This window comes from Grammomys surdaster, unplaced genomic scaffold (genome assembly GCF_004785775.1).
Source record: "Grammomys surdaster isolate TR1022 unplaced genomic scaffold, NIH_TR_1.0 126115, whole genome shotgun sequence".
NCBI classification, from domain to species: domain Eukaryota; kingdom Metazoa; phylum Chordata; class Mammalia; order Rodentia; family Muridae; genus Grammomys; species Grammomys surdaster.
The window spans coordinates 519,081-534,148 of record NW_021620923.1 but is presented as its reverse complement, the minus strand read 5'-3'; the positions used below and the strand labels follow the sequence as shown (position 1 = coordinate 534,148).

The 15,068-nt window shown below is 38.0% G+C and overlaps 1 protein-coding gene across 3 annotated transcripts in view; it reads right to left on the bottom strand.

Annotated features, from left to right (window-relative positions):
- Window positions 1-4,578, bottom strand: part of Robo2 (roundabout guidance receptor 2) — a 497,708-nt gene extending 493,130 nt beyond the window's left edge. Inside the window, exon 1 of one of the 3 annotated variants that reach the window (XM_028756254.1) lies at window positions 3,609-4,578. In XM_028756254.1, coding sequence (XP_028612087.1) covers window positions 3,609-3,669 — 61 coding nt within the window. In that variant the 5' untranslated portion in view covers window positions 3,670-4,578. The remainder of the gene's footprint in view (window positions 1-3,608) is intronic. The other 2 variants (XM_028756255.1, XM_028756252.1) reach the window with 2 other exon arrangements.
- Between the last annotated feature and the right edge of the window lie 10,490 nt (window positions 4,579-15,068).

Here is a 15,068-nt window from a genome sequence, read left to right as displayed (position 1 = left end):
AGTTCAATTTTCAGCAACCACATGGTGGCTCACAATCATCTGTAATGGAATCTGATGCCCTCTTCTGGTGTGTCTGAGGACAGCTACAGTGTATTGATATACAATAAATAAGTAAATAAATAAATAAAGGAATAAAAGTAAGATAATCCACTCTCCCATTTTTTCTAACATTGTTAAGAAACCAAATTGCACATTGGAAGTAAATAATTTATCTCTTGCTTCAAGGACTTTATATATATATATATTCCTCTGGGTAGGAGTGAGCCTGTTTCTCATTATACATGTATTCATGTATAAGCTATTTCCTTGACTATCCATATTTTTACTGTCAAAGATGTTATTTTTAAAAGTTGGTCAGAAGTAAAATAACAAGAACTTTTTTGTGCCCCCCGTGTGTGTTTGTGTGTGTGTGTGTGTGTGTGTGTTTCATGATCATGACTTTTACTTTGAGATTTTTTAATTTAATGTTCTAAGTAATCCTTTTGGTTTATGGTCCACATGTTGCGCAGCATCAAAGGTTATTCAAACAAAGCCAATTCAAATGTGATATTACTGCTCAGCTACAAGAACAAATTTCAGGTTACTTATATGCAATTCAACTTCTTAAGTGGGCTACATATGGCTATGATAATGAGCCCATTACTGAAAGGAGCACTTTAGCAAAATGTATAAACCTATATGAGATTATGCATCTGCACTGTGCACAGACATTATCTCTCTCTCCCCAAATACCACATGTGTCGTTTTCATGTAGTAATAGGTAAGGAGTAAAGAACAGAAAATCATTATCACTGTGAAAACACCTTTCAGAAGTATTGTAAAATTATCAAATTGATATATGGGATGGGATTATAATTTAAAATCTTTTAATCATTCAAATTATATCCCTTTAATTGATTGGAACCACATTATTTAAAACTGAAATCTACTAAACAAAGCCTAAATTCATTACACATTCTATATTACAGGAAACAAACCCTCAAAATGGCGATATATCTGTTTCAAAAAAATATCTTCACATCAAACAATTTTTTTCAGTTCGTCATCAGTTCTCAACTAACTCAGTATTTATTCTTAATGGCTTGCTATAGGGAAAGATTCTGTAAACTCATAAATAATATTAGCACAAATTTTCTACGAGGAGGCAAAACTCTAACATTTTTTCATGCACCATAAAAATGCACATATAAATAACCCACCAAGCAAATTTTAATGCAAATCTATGTATCATTTGTCACTGAATAAAATTAATTTCTATGTTGAGCACAAGGATAGTCAGTATATCTTTGGAATGGTACAAGCTTCTCTAAATTTGAAATTCATGTGGAAAATAAGCCCACAGCTCTGAGAAGGACAATAAGTAAATAAATATCACAGAATCCAGGATGAGCACAGAGATGAGAGATTCTATACACCAGCCTCCTCATTGGATATGTGAATGCAGGGTCCCAAGCCTTGCAACAGCCTAGATGGCAGTATTGTCCACATCCCAAATTTTCAACAATCCTCATGGAAGAACTGTCACCATTCTGAAGTACCCAAAGACAATCCAATGTCAAATGGATGGCTATGTGCAAATTCAGTAAGAATGTCTATAATGGCTTTGATTCTGACCCAGCAGATTCTAAACGCAAAGTAGTTTTACACCTATGAAATTTAACATTGTCTCTTCAGTCTTAACTCTTTTACCTGTAGGCATACTTTTTTTTTTCATTTTATTACTATGAACTCCCATGCAGATGACCCAGATCCAAAAACTGCCTCTTTAATTTATAATGGAAAATCAGAACAAAGGTTCCAGACATGTCTTTAGAGAGGGGGAAAAAGGAAGAAGGGAATAAAGAAGAGGGGGAAAAGAAGGAAGAAGCAGAAGTCATGCAAGAGAAAGATGGAAAGAAGAGAGAGAAGGATAAAACAGGAGGAGCAGAGGGAGTGAAGGAGTGAGGGAGAAAAGGAGGCTAGATACTATGTAAGTGCTGCTGGTCCAGCACACTGGTTAATTGCATTTGTTTCATACATATCCAAGTACCTTAGTACATTAATTACATTCTGTAACTAATCTTTTCAGATTCCCTCTGTCACTTCCACGAAGCAATTTAATTATATTCTTCCCCAAGACTCTGATGTTAAAAATGGCAATAATTCTACAGTCTAATATATAGTTACATGCATTGCTATGGAAAAATCTTAGTACAACAATCAAACATATTTGGAATATATAAACCTTTGTGTTAGGTTGATATTCAGGTAGTGTTGAAGTAAACCTGTTAGAAATGAAATGGTTATTGATATAATGATAGAAATCACCACAATGTCATTTGAAGGGACCAAATCCTAAGCTTCTACTACTTTGCAGGGAAAGAGAAACATTGTGCACACAAGCACCGCTCCTGGATCCCCTATCACCCAGAGAGGGGCAAATGAACTCATGTTCTCCACAACTGAAAACAGCCACTTGGCAGTAGGTATACTCATCTTCTGTATTGCCTTGTGTTTATAGATAGCCTTCCTTTGAGTCTGATACTCAGGGTCTATATAGCAGCTGCCAGGACCACAGTTGGCTCCTACAGATGGGCAATAATAGGCAATGTCCCAAGTAATGAATTCAAAGGAAAGTTTATGTAGCAACATGTTCTCTTGATGCCTTAAATATTTGCATTAATATGCCTCAGATTCTCTATAAGCATTAGAAATTAAAGTTATTGCCATGCTCAGGGTATGGTGGCTTAGTCCGTTCTTCATAAGCACTTGTCATTGATATAAAAAAATCAATGTCCCTAGAAAGCGAACACCAAATATGTTTTACTTTCAAAGAAGAAACCCATAGTATATTTACAATTATTAATATTTCTCATTCAAACAGCTACAAAAGGATTGGGTCATGATCTTACAAGAACCTGAAATTCAGTGAGGATATCCCAGGAAACTAACTCTGAACAAAAGACTGGAAAAGCAGAGGTTGAAAACTGCTTGACAGAGTGGCACAGCCTAGCGGAAGATACCTAGAGCACCTGTTCTGAGTCTCCATTGTGTTTGCCCACTGGGGACCCAGCTGAGGGCTCCCAGATTGCAGCCAGCCCAGAGTGGGTACTGCCTCCTTCCTGGAGCCTCGCCCAGTCTCACTTGTGACAGTTTTCTCTCTGTGATCTAAATCCTTCATTCTGATTTTGCACTGGGATAGCATTCACTGACACACAAGTGACAGACACACTTTGAACCTTGAGATACCTGGCATCAAATCTTCCTCATTAAATGCACCTTCAAGTATCAGCTACTATAGTTCTTCAGTTGAATGCCGAAGCCAAAGCCAAAGTTTAGATACCAGAACAAATACCAAAGACAGAGTAGCCACATCCATTTTGGGTTCTTTCTTAGCATCTTTTTTTAATAGTTACTCTTCGAAGCTGGGAGCCCATCACTTATTGTAAAACTCCTCAATTAGTTAATCACAGTAACAACAATAGCTGACTATCTCATGTTCCACTAGCAGCAGGTTAGAAACAAAAGACAGAACCTCTGCCCCTGAAGAGCTTGTGTATGGCCAAAACACACTACTTTCTTCAGGAGCCCCAAAAAATCTCAGAAAGAAAGGAAGTGTTTTAACTCACCATCAATCCGAATGCAGAGAAATCCAAAGAGCAATAGTAGTGTAAACATCAGAGGATTCATTTTGACATATGAAAAAGGATCCAGGTTGTTTAAGAAACCAATCCCAGAGAGCAGAAGTACAAAAATAAGTATCAAAAAAAGAGGTAGGTCCGAAGTTTAGACTTTCCTAGAGATTGATTAAGGTCAAGAAGAGCAAAATGGCAACATAGGAAGCTGTTGGTGAAGAGGTCTGACACGGGACACGTTAGGTGCCATCCGAATGAACCCAGGGGACTCCGGAGCCGCTCTACTTCCACAGGCTGGCTTCCTAAATTCCCACAAATTCAGCCCAGCTGGCGGGACTATTCACGTGCGTCTAGCCCTGTCTCCTTAGTCTCCATTGCAATCCAAACACAACTTCTTTCTTCAGAAGTCAAGAAGATAATAGGGGACAAAAAAGACCTAATTCCTAGAAAGTGTTCCACAAACTTGCCAACGCGCTGCGGAGCAACCATTGGCCTGCCCACGGGGTTTTCCTCTCCCCTTGGTCTCCTCCGTAGCAGCAACACTTCGCGGAGTTTTGTTTTGTGTTGTTCTGTTTTCACTTAACTTCCATCCTAAGGATGTGTCAAAGCAGCACTTTGTGAGCCGGCCCTCTCCTCCGCAGCCTGGTCGCCTCCCTCGGAGCCGCTGGTTTCCAAAAGGAAGGAAAGGGGGAAAGCAGGACGGCTTGGGTGGAGAATGGGAACTCCTACGTGGTGAGGGAGCGAGGAGGAGGGCGAGAAGAAGAAGCAAGGGAAGAGGGAGGGGCTGAGCTGAGGCCGCGGCCACCCCGGAGGGGCCGCCCCAGAGAGATCTAGCGTCCAGCTGCTGCGGGCGAGCGCTGCCAGAACTAGGAGCTCCAGACCGGGAAGCCCTGAGGATGCTAGCGCGTGGTCCAGCCTCCAGGAGCAGTTCTGCCTCCAGCCCCTTTCGGGACAGTCGCTGCTTAGGCGGCGGAGGCTGTGCAGCGACCGCTTCCTCCTGCAGCTGCTGAGGGCTGGAAGGACTTGGAGGAGGGAAGGCGAGGAAGCAGGAGAGGAAGGGAGGAAAGAGCTGCTCCCAGTATATCCCCGGGAGGGGTTAGAGGGTGGAGGGGTGTACCCTGATCTCCACCTCCACCCAATCACCCTCCCATGCAGGGGACGACAGCTCGCACCGGGGTCCGCGGAGCAAGGGTAACCCGGCAAGCGATGAGTCTTATGGGGGACGGAAATGAACCAATGTGGAGCCGCTGCGGGCTCGCTAGGACTGCGATTATAGCCATCAACTCTTTCCCATTCTGGGAGCCTCCTGGGCGTCCCCCTCCCTCCCTCCTCCGGAGGGGTGAGGTGGGCTTCCAGCCTCCCGCTCTTCACGCGGCCCGTTTAATGGGCAGGTAATTTTCTCGGTGAGTGATTTCATGGAAGCCCTTCCTAATTATTCATCGCTCCGTCTGCCGGAGCTGCACAAGAGCTTTTCTAGAAAAAAAGATGATCTTCCCGGACCCCGGGCACAGCCTCATTACCTGTTAAACACACACACACACACACACACACACACACACACACACTTACTTCACGTTTTACCAGAAAGAAGCTGGGTAACAGGGAGGGCAGGAGAGGGACAAAGTACCTATTGGAGTAGAAATGTTTTGTGTACATATATCCTATGTGGTTGTAAGTGAACCAACCCCCACCCCCACCCCCACAAAATCAACTGTGAGGGTGTAGGGAAGGGGGTTTCTCGAACCTCTTCCGCTTGTTTTAGCCAAGATCTATGGCTAACTACGGAATCCCCAAGAGATTATAGGGGAAGGATTGGCATCCGGCTAATGTTGCTCGGTTGCCTTCTGACCTCTGAACACTCAACTGACCGTAATTCGGGACCTTGTGATAAAAGAGACTCTAGGATCGAGGATCAAAAGACTTGGAGGAAGTGGTTTTTTTAGAGCCTTCGATCTTTTTAGGACCTCTAAGAGGAAATTCGGAAAGCAGCCTCTGATTTAGGAACGCTGATAACCCAACTAGGCTAACAGGAGCTCGAGAGGAATTTCAGCCCAAACATGATAAAAGGGAGTACATTCCAAAGCAAAAACTACCGAATGCATGCTATTAGGGATGGAGACAGTTAGGGAAGGCCACTTTAAATCAGACGCCTGCCCCTGGCTAAGGTGCCCTGACGTGGCCGTTGTGGCCGGACCCACGTGTGATCAAAAGCTTTGCTTGGTAGCTGTTTGATGCTTGTTCAGGTGATTATAAAAGCGCCTGACAGGAACTCAAGCAGGTCCCTGAGCAAAGCCAGCCTCTGCTTGGCGAGTCTTTAGTTCCCCCTACTGGAAAATATTAGGAAAGAAACTGTATTTGAGAACATTTGAGGAGCCTTTTGTTTGGTTGAATGCTGGGTGCCTCCATTGCACTTAGTTCTCCTTTGCTTATAATGAGAAATGGAGTGTTCTCCCCCCGAAATGGCCAAACGGCATTTAGGCAAGCAATTAGGAGTGTTCTCTTGGCATTCCATCAGGCTTGTTCACGATGGCAATAAAACTGTCGTCGGTCAAAGGACTGAACTAAGCCACACTTCTCATGAAGCATCAAAAGTCATTTTTAGCAGTTTTGAAGTACAATCTTTACCCATAAATTTAAAAAAAGAAAGTACTTTTCTTTTGTTTATTGTGAAAGATTGACTCCAAATTAGCATCGTATGGAAAAAAGAGAAAAAATATTAACAGGAAACAAGTTTATGCTTTGTAATTCAGGACCACTCAAGACAGGAGTGTTTGACAACACTATGAAAAAGAAAAATCCAAAAATGTCCTGGATTAACATCTGTTACCTCTCCAGGATGCTAGAAAATACTTGATGATTATTTAAAACTTTTGACTTGGAGACTGTACTAGGTTTTAAGTCAAGTATTGAAAAAAAAAAAAACAACCTGTCCTGTTCTTTTACTCAAGAAACATCTCCTCTAATCTCAAGCAAATTACATTGCTCCTGAGTTCAAAACATTTTTTCTCTCCAAAAACCACAAGTTCTATGATGATATTCTGCAAAAATTAAAAATCAAATAAGCTAAAAAGGCTTTTAATTTTAAGGAAGATCTTGGAAAAGAGAACAGACACGTTCTGTTCAGGAGTTTTCTTTTGGCTTCCAATTTAACTACTTTTCAATTACAAGAGAATTTCTTTAAATAACATATCAAACTATCCAGGAGTTAGAACAAGTGGGTTTGGAGAATCAGGGGAAATGGATTGGAGAGCATCCACCCAACAATTCCTCCTGTCTCCTGGAGTAGAAATTGATGTACTTTTATCTCACAGAAATGTATTCATATGTACAGTATGAAAGTGACTTCCACAGAGGAATTTTATTCATTGATTGTATTTAAAAAGTCAGTTTTTGCCAAACATCAGTAGTTTATATTCACAACTACCTTTTAAAAGTCACAAAACAAGGTCAATGATTTTATATTGATGTCTTTTGTGTGTAAAGTATTTCTACTGAGAAATTAGGTTTGAAGCAAAGTTATCTGGGAGTGTATATTTTATATTTTTCTTGAAGACAAATTTGGAATTGCTTCATAAAAGAATGTTTTGCCAAGATCTCTTTTGATAATGTAATGTGTCTAAAGAAATCATGGTATTATATCAATGTTGTTTAAAAGAAATTGTAGAGTAATAACAACAGCTTGCACATTAAATAAGCAACAGTAAGAGGTCCTAGGTTGAAGTGTAATGTGGGTGATACGAAGGCCAAGAGAAGCAACATCATCATCTTCTGCAAAATTTAAGAGACTATGTGCTGGAGAGATCACACTTCAATTAAACTTGATATGCTTTTAGTGAACATCAATTATAAAAGTGAATTATTTGTTCTTGTTATTTTTACTTCCTTTGTAGGTAAACAAATTCTTTAAAACCTGAACCTTGTAATAGAAACTGGAAAATCCATTTTAGCATATGAAGAGGGAAAAAAAGGAAAGAAAGAAAGGAAGGAAGGAAGGAAGGAAGGAAGGAAGGAAGAAAGAAAGAAAGAAAGAAAGAAATGAGACAGAAGAAAGAAAGAAAGGAAAAAGAAAGAACAAAAGAAAGAAAGAAAGAAAGAAAGAAAGAAAGGAAGGAAGGAAGGAAGGAAGGAAGGAAGGAAGGAAGGAAGGAAAGAAAGAAAGAAGGAAGGAAGGAAGGGAAAAGAAATTGCTTCACTTCTCATTAGGGAACCGGTCTTAAAGTCAAAGGCTACTACCTATTTATAGGCTGTTCACATGGATTTTTTACTGTGTAAAATTCCCTTAGCATACAATTTTCTCATATCAAATTTAAACAAAATATATGGATCATTACCTATAACAAGACATCAGGCAATTAAAATAATGTGTAAAAACTCCTGACCAGACAAGAATGATTTGCTTGCTCCTGCATTATTTTGTTTTATCATATTCTATCTTTCTCCAGAAAGATTCTGAGGCAGACAAGTATGAGAAAATATTACTCTTCTGATATAAATTGGAAATTTCCAAATGCAATTAATTCATTTTGAGATACTCGTTAATACTTATATCAAAATATAATAAATCTATCTTATACAAAATATATGCATGTGTATATGACTAGTATTTTGGTTCATTCCATTGAGTTATTTAATGACCTTCACTTCAGCAATCTGAAATATGAGTTGATTGAAATACAGCAATATTTGATTTAAAAATAATGTTTTTGCCACATATATGCCACATATTTTCAAGAGAGAAGAATTTTTCACTAGAATTAAGTTCAAAAATAATTTTGCTCTTGATTTGAGAGTTTAGGAAGCATTCAAAACTTAACAATTATTTTTGAATAAATAAAATATAGCTAATAGCTTATAATCCTGAGGCAGAACTTCTCTTTGCATGAAGAATTAAAAAACAGAGTAGGTCAGGAAGATATGACTGTGGTGGCATAAACAGTGATGTCCAGCAGGCTATGGTGAGCATCATAGCTACACAGGTCCCTGCATTGTTCTTGTAGAGAACCTGTGTGACAACATACAATAGGCATGTGTCTTGCCTGTGAACATGGATGCCTCTGCTTCTGCAGCACAGCTCACAACTAAGTCAGCATCAAAGATCCTTTGTTCTCCAGCATTGCTGTCAATGTGAGATGGTTGTTCCTTTTACCACATGACAGCAAATAGGAAGGTTTTCTGGAGCCTTTTCTCTGTTACTGTGCATAATCTAAGACCAAAGGAATCCTGGCATTGTACTTATGTACAGGCACTATTTTTAATGTGCTTGTGTGTGTGTGTGTGTGTGTGTGTGTGTGTGTGTGTGTAATTGTCATAGGAAGTTATGTACCATCATTTGGCACATTAAAAGACCAATGGAGTTAAGTGAAAGAAGAGATGAACAACACTGGTGAATCAAATCTGTGTTGCTTGAGACCTCTAGGAGTATGTCAGCCCTCGAGGATCTGTGACCTGCTACTGCTTAGCCTCAGGCCTGTCCGGTGCTTTGAAACATTCCCAGACCATGCCATTTTAGAAAGTGTGCTATAAAAAAATCATGAAACAAAATTTACTTTTTAGTTTGTAAAGCCGCAAATGAAACAGAAGCCCTTTTAATAACCTAAAGCTATATTGCAGCTCATTGATGAGACTGGACCTTCAGTATGTTGGTATAAGGTTTCACACAGTCACCAAACATGAATAAAAAAAAATTTCGAGACCAAGGCAATGACCCCTTGGTTCGTTTAGGCTAATGCCTTTATCATGCATGTAAAGTTACCCACTATTAAAATAACAAGTGCTCTGGAAGTAACGATTCAGTCACTGACCATGAGAGAGTAGAAAAGTGTGTGTTAAGATATTTTTTTTTTATTATTTCCTTTGTGAGATCTCAAATCCTTATTTCAGTACAGTGTCTAACTGGAGAGAAAAATAATGATACACCTTTTTTAGGCTATTTTTATAGTGCAATTTTGCAAAACCATGAAAATCCCTTGATTCTTTGTTAATCTATTTCAAATCTGCCTGCTCTAATCTGAACTTTTCATCATCATATCTTAGATATACACACTGCTATCCTACACACTGTATTTTGTACCCCAAACAAAATTTTGTTACTTTTTTTTAAAGAATAGCATGTCATAGCTTTAAGGAAGAACTTATAGATCCCATAGATCTGGGCACAGATTTGGACAGATGTCGGCTCACAGGTTGTCATTCAGAGATGTATGATAATGGATCCTTTACATTAGGAAATGATGCATTGCCTCCCTTATGATAATATAATGCCATTGATCCAAGGGTATTTGTGATCCAGTTAACCTGTCTATATGGTTCTATCACAGAAGAATCAAGCTGTGTGGGAACGAATTCTGATTTGTTTTCAGTATCCAAAATATCTGATATCTGCCTTGTCGAATGAAGCTTGACTCTCCGTGGAATAACAGAAATTCTTATTAAAAATTACAAAATATTTATCAGGTTTTTTATTGTTAGATACTTGCTGGAAATTTCAACAATGTATGTTATTTTAATTGCATATGTAGTTATGCATTCTTTTCTTTAAGGGATGAAAGTTCTTCACAGGATAATCTCCAAAAGCTTTGCAAGACTCAGCCTGATGAAAGTAGTGAGAAACAGAGACCCTATCTTAGACAAGGAGGAAGATGACCGACGATGAAGGTTCTTCCCTCACTCCACATACTCCCTGCTAGAAGCATTCACACACACAAATGTGTGTGCATGCAATGGTACACACAGACACACACACACACGTGCGTGCGCGCGCACGCGCGGGCACGCACGTGCCACATACAATATTTCTAAGCAATTTGTGCAAATTAATGCATCGCTTTAAAAGGAAAGACTATGAAGTGATTTGTTCTTTGAGTAATGTTAGCTTTACCTATAATATAATATAAAAACTAACAGAGGAGCAGACATTAAGAGTAAATGATATCAATCCAGTCTGCCTTTGATGTGAATTACATAAGTCTCTGTCCACATGACTTGTTTTTTGTTCTGTTTTCAGTGAGTAGCTCCTCAGCAATATAAGATGAAAGTATGATTATTCAGTATCTCATATGTGCTATACTGAGCATCTAAATCCGCCTATGCTCCTCAGCAATCTGCCAATTATCCCATGCTATCTCCATCCTTTAATTTCTCATTTTTCCCTAAAATTGCTCATTATGAGTTTTCCCTTTGGTTATCTGACAAACATTAGTGTTTGAGATATAATTGATGGAGACAAGGTCAATGAAAATAATATAGCGTAATGAACAGTTGAGGGGTTTGTGTTTTACTGTTGTGGTTTTTGTAGCTTGTCTCTACAGCTGGCTTAATTCCATGTTGTTACTTACATTTTATGTTGTTTCTCGCATCTCTACTACCCACCAAAGGAAGACATTCAAAGGCCCATTATATGATAAAGCTCAAGAAACATTCACAGGGTTTTTGATAGTCTATTCTTCAGCCTTTGTCTGGAAACATGACTTAACCATCAAAAAGAGATGAAAAACTATTTTACTTAAAGATTTCCAGATGATGTTTCACAGTGCTCATACGCAAGCTATTTACTGATCATTAGGAAACTTTGGTCTAATGTTAATGGAACATTTCCACACTATTGTCCCTGCAGAGTTTGGGGATAACAAATGCAATCTTGAATAGAGAAGCAGCAGACCTGGCTGGATCAAAACAGTTTGAATTTGATTTGAAAGGGAGAGCTGCATTGTCCTCTAGTTCTGCCATTTTAGAGCATAGGGTTAACCATTAAACTGTTAAACAATGGTAACAAACCAGCTTCAGTATAGGGGGTAGCATTTAAAGGCTTGGGTAGTTGTGGGTGTCTGTATTACTATAATAAATTTATGTTGAGATGGCAATGTTATTTGTGAATCAAGAACCATATCTTTTCACCTACAGGAAGCTGAATAACCTTCTCAGAATCACTTTCATTTATTTAAAACATGTGTTTGAGTCCTGACCAATGGAATAGCAGCATTTCTCTGTTCAGCCCATGATGGTATTTATTATCATCCTGACAAAATCTAGAATCATCTGGAAGACAAGCCTCTCAGGATATTGTTGAGGAGCTTTCTAAACATGAGGGAATGGCTGAGTTGGAAAAACAAAGTCAAAGTTTTGGTGGCGTCCTTCCATAAGCTCAGTGCCCAGACTTCGTAGAAAGGTGAAAACCAGCTGAATTTCTGCATCCATTGATCTTTGCAGCATTACCACTGATGCAATGGGACCAAAATTCTCAAGCTCCTGCCACTGGGATGTTCTTTCTTAACTTGGATGCAAAATGAACTCTTCAGCATTCTGATTTAGCCCAGTATTTTATTAGGACAGTGAAGCAAGTAAGTAAAATACCCTTGGAGATTCCTTCTCATCTTATTGTCTCAGGAACTGACTTTTTGCTCATTGATTAGATTACCAAATCCTATTGAAAATACCAGGCTGCAAGATGAAATAACTCAAGTGCTCAGTAGTTGTATACATCTAATTCAGACTATCTGACTTTTTAGTCCATGACTTTAGACTATAACAATTAAATTGCAAGTAATACCAAAGTTTTAAACATAATGCCATTTTTATTTTCTGATAAAATTGTCGGAATCAATCTATGACATTAACGTTCACTTTACTTCAGAGTATATTATCATTAACTCTGTAATGTAGAGTACAACTAGTAAAAATGTTTGTAGATAAAATTTACTAAGACTCTCAACAAAGACTCTCACCTTATGTGGGGCAGATTATTCTACAGCAATGTTTCTTGATATTTTAAAAAAAAAAAAAAACCTTTGATCATTAAGTCTCTAAGGAGCAGTCACATTAAAAGTGTCCCTGTCACCTAGAAAAGAATCCTAGATGATGTTTACTGTCAGATGGTGAATCTTTGGGAGAGAGACTAGGTCATGAAGACAGGGTCCTTGTGATTGGTATTAGCACAGTCTAGCAGATGAGAACAGTAGAACAACAAACAGTATATCTGGGACTCAGAAATCAACTACTGATACTGAGATCTTAGACTTCCAAGCAAAGAGAGCAGAAAAAAACTTGTCATTTGAATATCTTCTTATTTGTTCAAAATCATTCTGAATAGACCAGAAAAGAGTGTTATTTCAGAGCTGTCCTTCCAAAATATTTCCATGTAATTTTTACATCATTTTGTCCATGTACTCTACCTATAATGGACTTAATGCATGGGGGAGGGGGATTTTCAGTATCTAAGAGCCATTTCCCCATCACATACAATGAGAAAGAACATTGTGCTGATCTAACCATCCTGAGATCTCAAGCAAGAACATTTAGTTCAGTTTAGTTTAGCTTAGTTTAGTTTAGTTTAGTTTAGACTAGTCTAGTTTAATTTAGTTTACTTTGTTTTCTCTGTTATATTCCAGCCAAAGAGTCCTACATAACACCTTCATCCAAGCTCCGAGGCTGGTAGAGTACTGACTTTCTAAACAATTAGAAGCTCCAAGGCTGCAAGATTTTCTGTCTGGACACAAATTTTATGCTTTCTTATGTTTCATTGTCAAAACAAATCATATGATTTCCTTCACCTCCTCATTCATAGGGGACATTCGGGGAGTATTTGCTGACCTCTGTAATACTTCACATGCCCACTTTCCATAGACCCTTTAGTTTTGGAAGAAATTGTATAAATCTGTTGTAGCTAAGGGAGTCATCTCAAATGTACTACCAGGGCATGTTTCTGTATTGGGTTGCACAGTATCTCCCCCAATTCATGTTCACTCAGAACTTCAAAATACAGTGATATGTAAAGGTGTAGTCTTCGTATGAATTCATAACCAGTATGAATTCATTTTAGATTCTGATGAGTCATAAGCCTTTGAACAAACAAAATAGAAATGTTGATACAGAAAAATCACAGAGAAGAGTCAATAATATGAAGATATTTCCCAGATGGGCTGTAGGTTGCCACAACCTAAAAAATACAAGACACTATCAGATACTGACAGAGACGAGGAAACACATTTTAGAGAATTCTCAGGGATCATAGTTCTGCCAATCCTTTCTTTGGGACTTTCTAATCTCTAGAATCTTGAAAGAACAAATATCTTTTGTTCAAAGACACTAATGTATGTCTTTATTTTTTAACACTGTGAGAGAAACAATAAGCCACAAGTTGTTTAGACAAATTCAAAATTAAAATAAAAATTTTCTGACTGCCCAAATTGATATATACTGAATAAGTAGTCTTAAGAAATGCTAATTAGCTTTGTATATCTACTTAACAAAACATATTATTTGTGCATACAAGCACAGACAGATATACTGTAAAGATAATTTAAACAGAAGAAAATGTTAAATTAAAAACAATAACATTATGAGGCTGTGGTGAATCTGTGCTGTAGAGTTCTTGGTCAGAAGACAGATATAACATATCTGTCTTTAATATACATATATATATATATATATACATATATATATATATATATATAGTGTCTGGGCTCAGATTCTAGCATAACCCTCAAAATTGCATTCCCATTCTGAAGAATGGGAAATCAAATTCGATGGATAATAAACACCTTATTTATAAATTAGTCCCTTAGACATTTGTAATAATTTACACAAGACACTAAAATACTTATATTAATATTTGTTATTGGGATTGGCAATGGACTCTGATTATAATTTATTTATTTTCTTAAATAGTTATAGTTTAATAATTTATTTTATGTATATGTATGTGTGCATGTGTGTATGTGTGCATGTGTGTATGCATGTGTGTGTGTGTGTGTGTGTGTGTGTGTGAGAGAGAGAGAGAGAGAGAGAGAGAGAGAGAGAGAGAGAGAGAGAGAATGTATGCATGTGCAAAATGAGCAAAATGTGTATACAAGTGTCACTGGTACAAGAAGAATGTATCATGTCCCCTGGAATTGGAGTTATAGGCAATTATGAGCCACTGTGTGGATGCTGGAAACCAAATATGTGCCATCCAGAAGACTGGAAAGCATTCTTACCCTCTGAGATATCTTTTTCCTTACCTAAAAGCTGAGTGCTGGGAACCAAACTTTGGTGTTCTGCAGAAGCACTGTGTTCTCTAAACCACTGAGCTGCCCCTCAATCCCTAAAATGCATTTATTTTATATTTCAACAAATACTATTTTTTTCATGTAATTAAAACTTTAAAATAATCCTGTAACATAAAAATAGTAGAGAAAATATAAGTACATTTAATGCTCTAATATTTATGTGGAAAAGAAAAATGAGAACATTCACTCTTGGGTTTATTGATTTTTTTTGCCTCTTGCAAAATGTGGTAAAGGTTATCACAGCACCAAATTTACACAAATGCCTATGGCAGTAAAAAGAAGACTTAGGTTGTTTCTTCTGTTGATTTATTTAATGCACTTTTAGACAAGAAGGCTTAACTATCATCTTTTTATAGCCTTCCTGTTTTAAAACAAGAAAAAGTGTGAGCCAGGCCTCATGTCTGCTTCATCA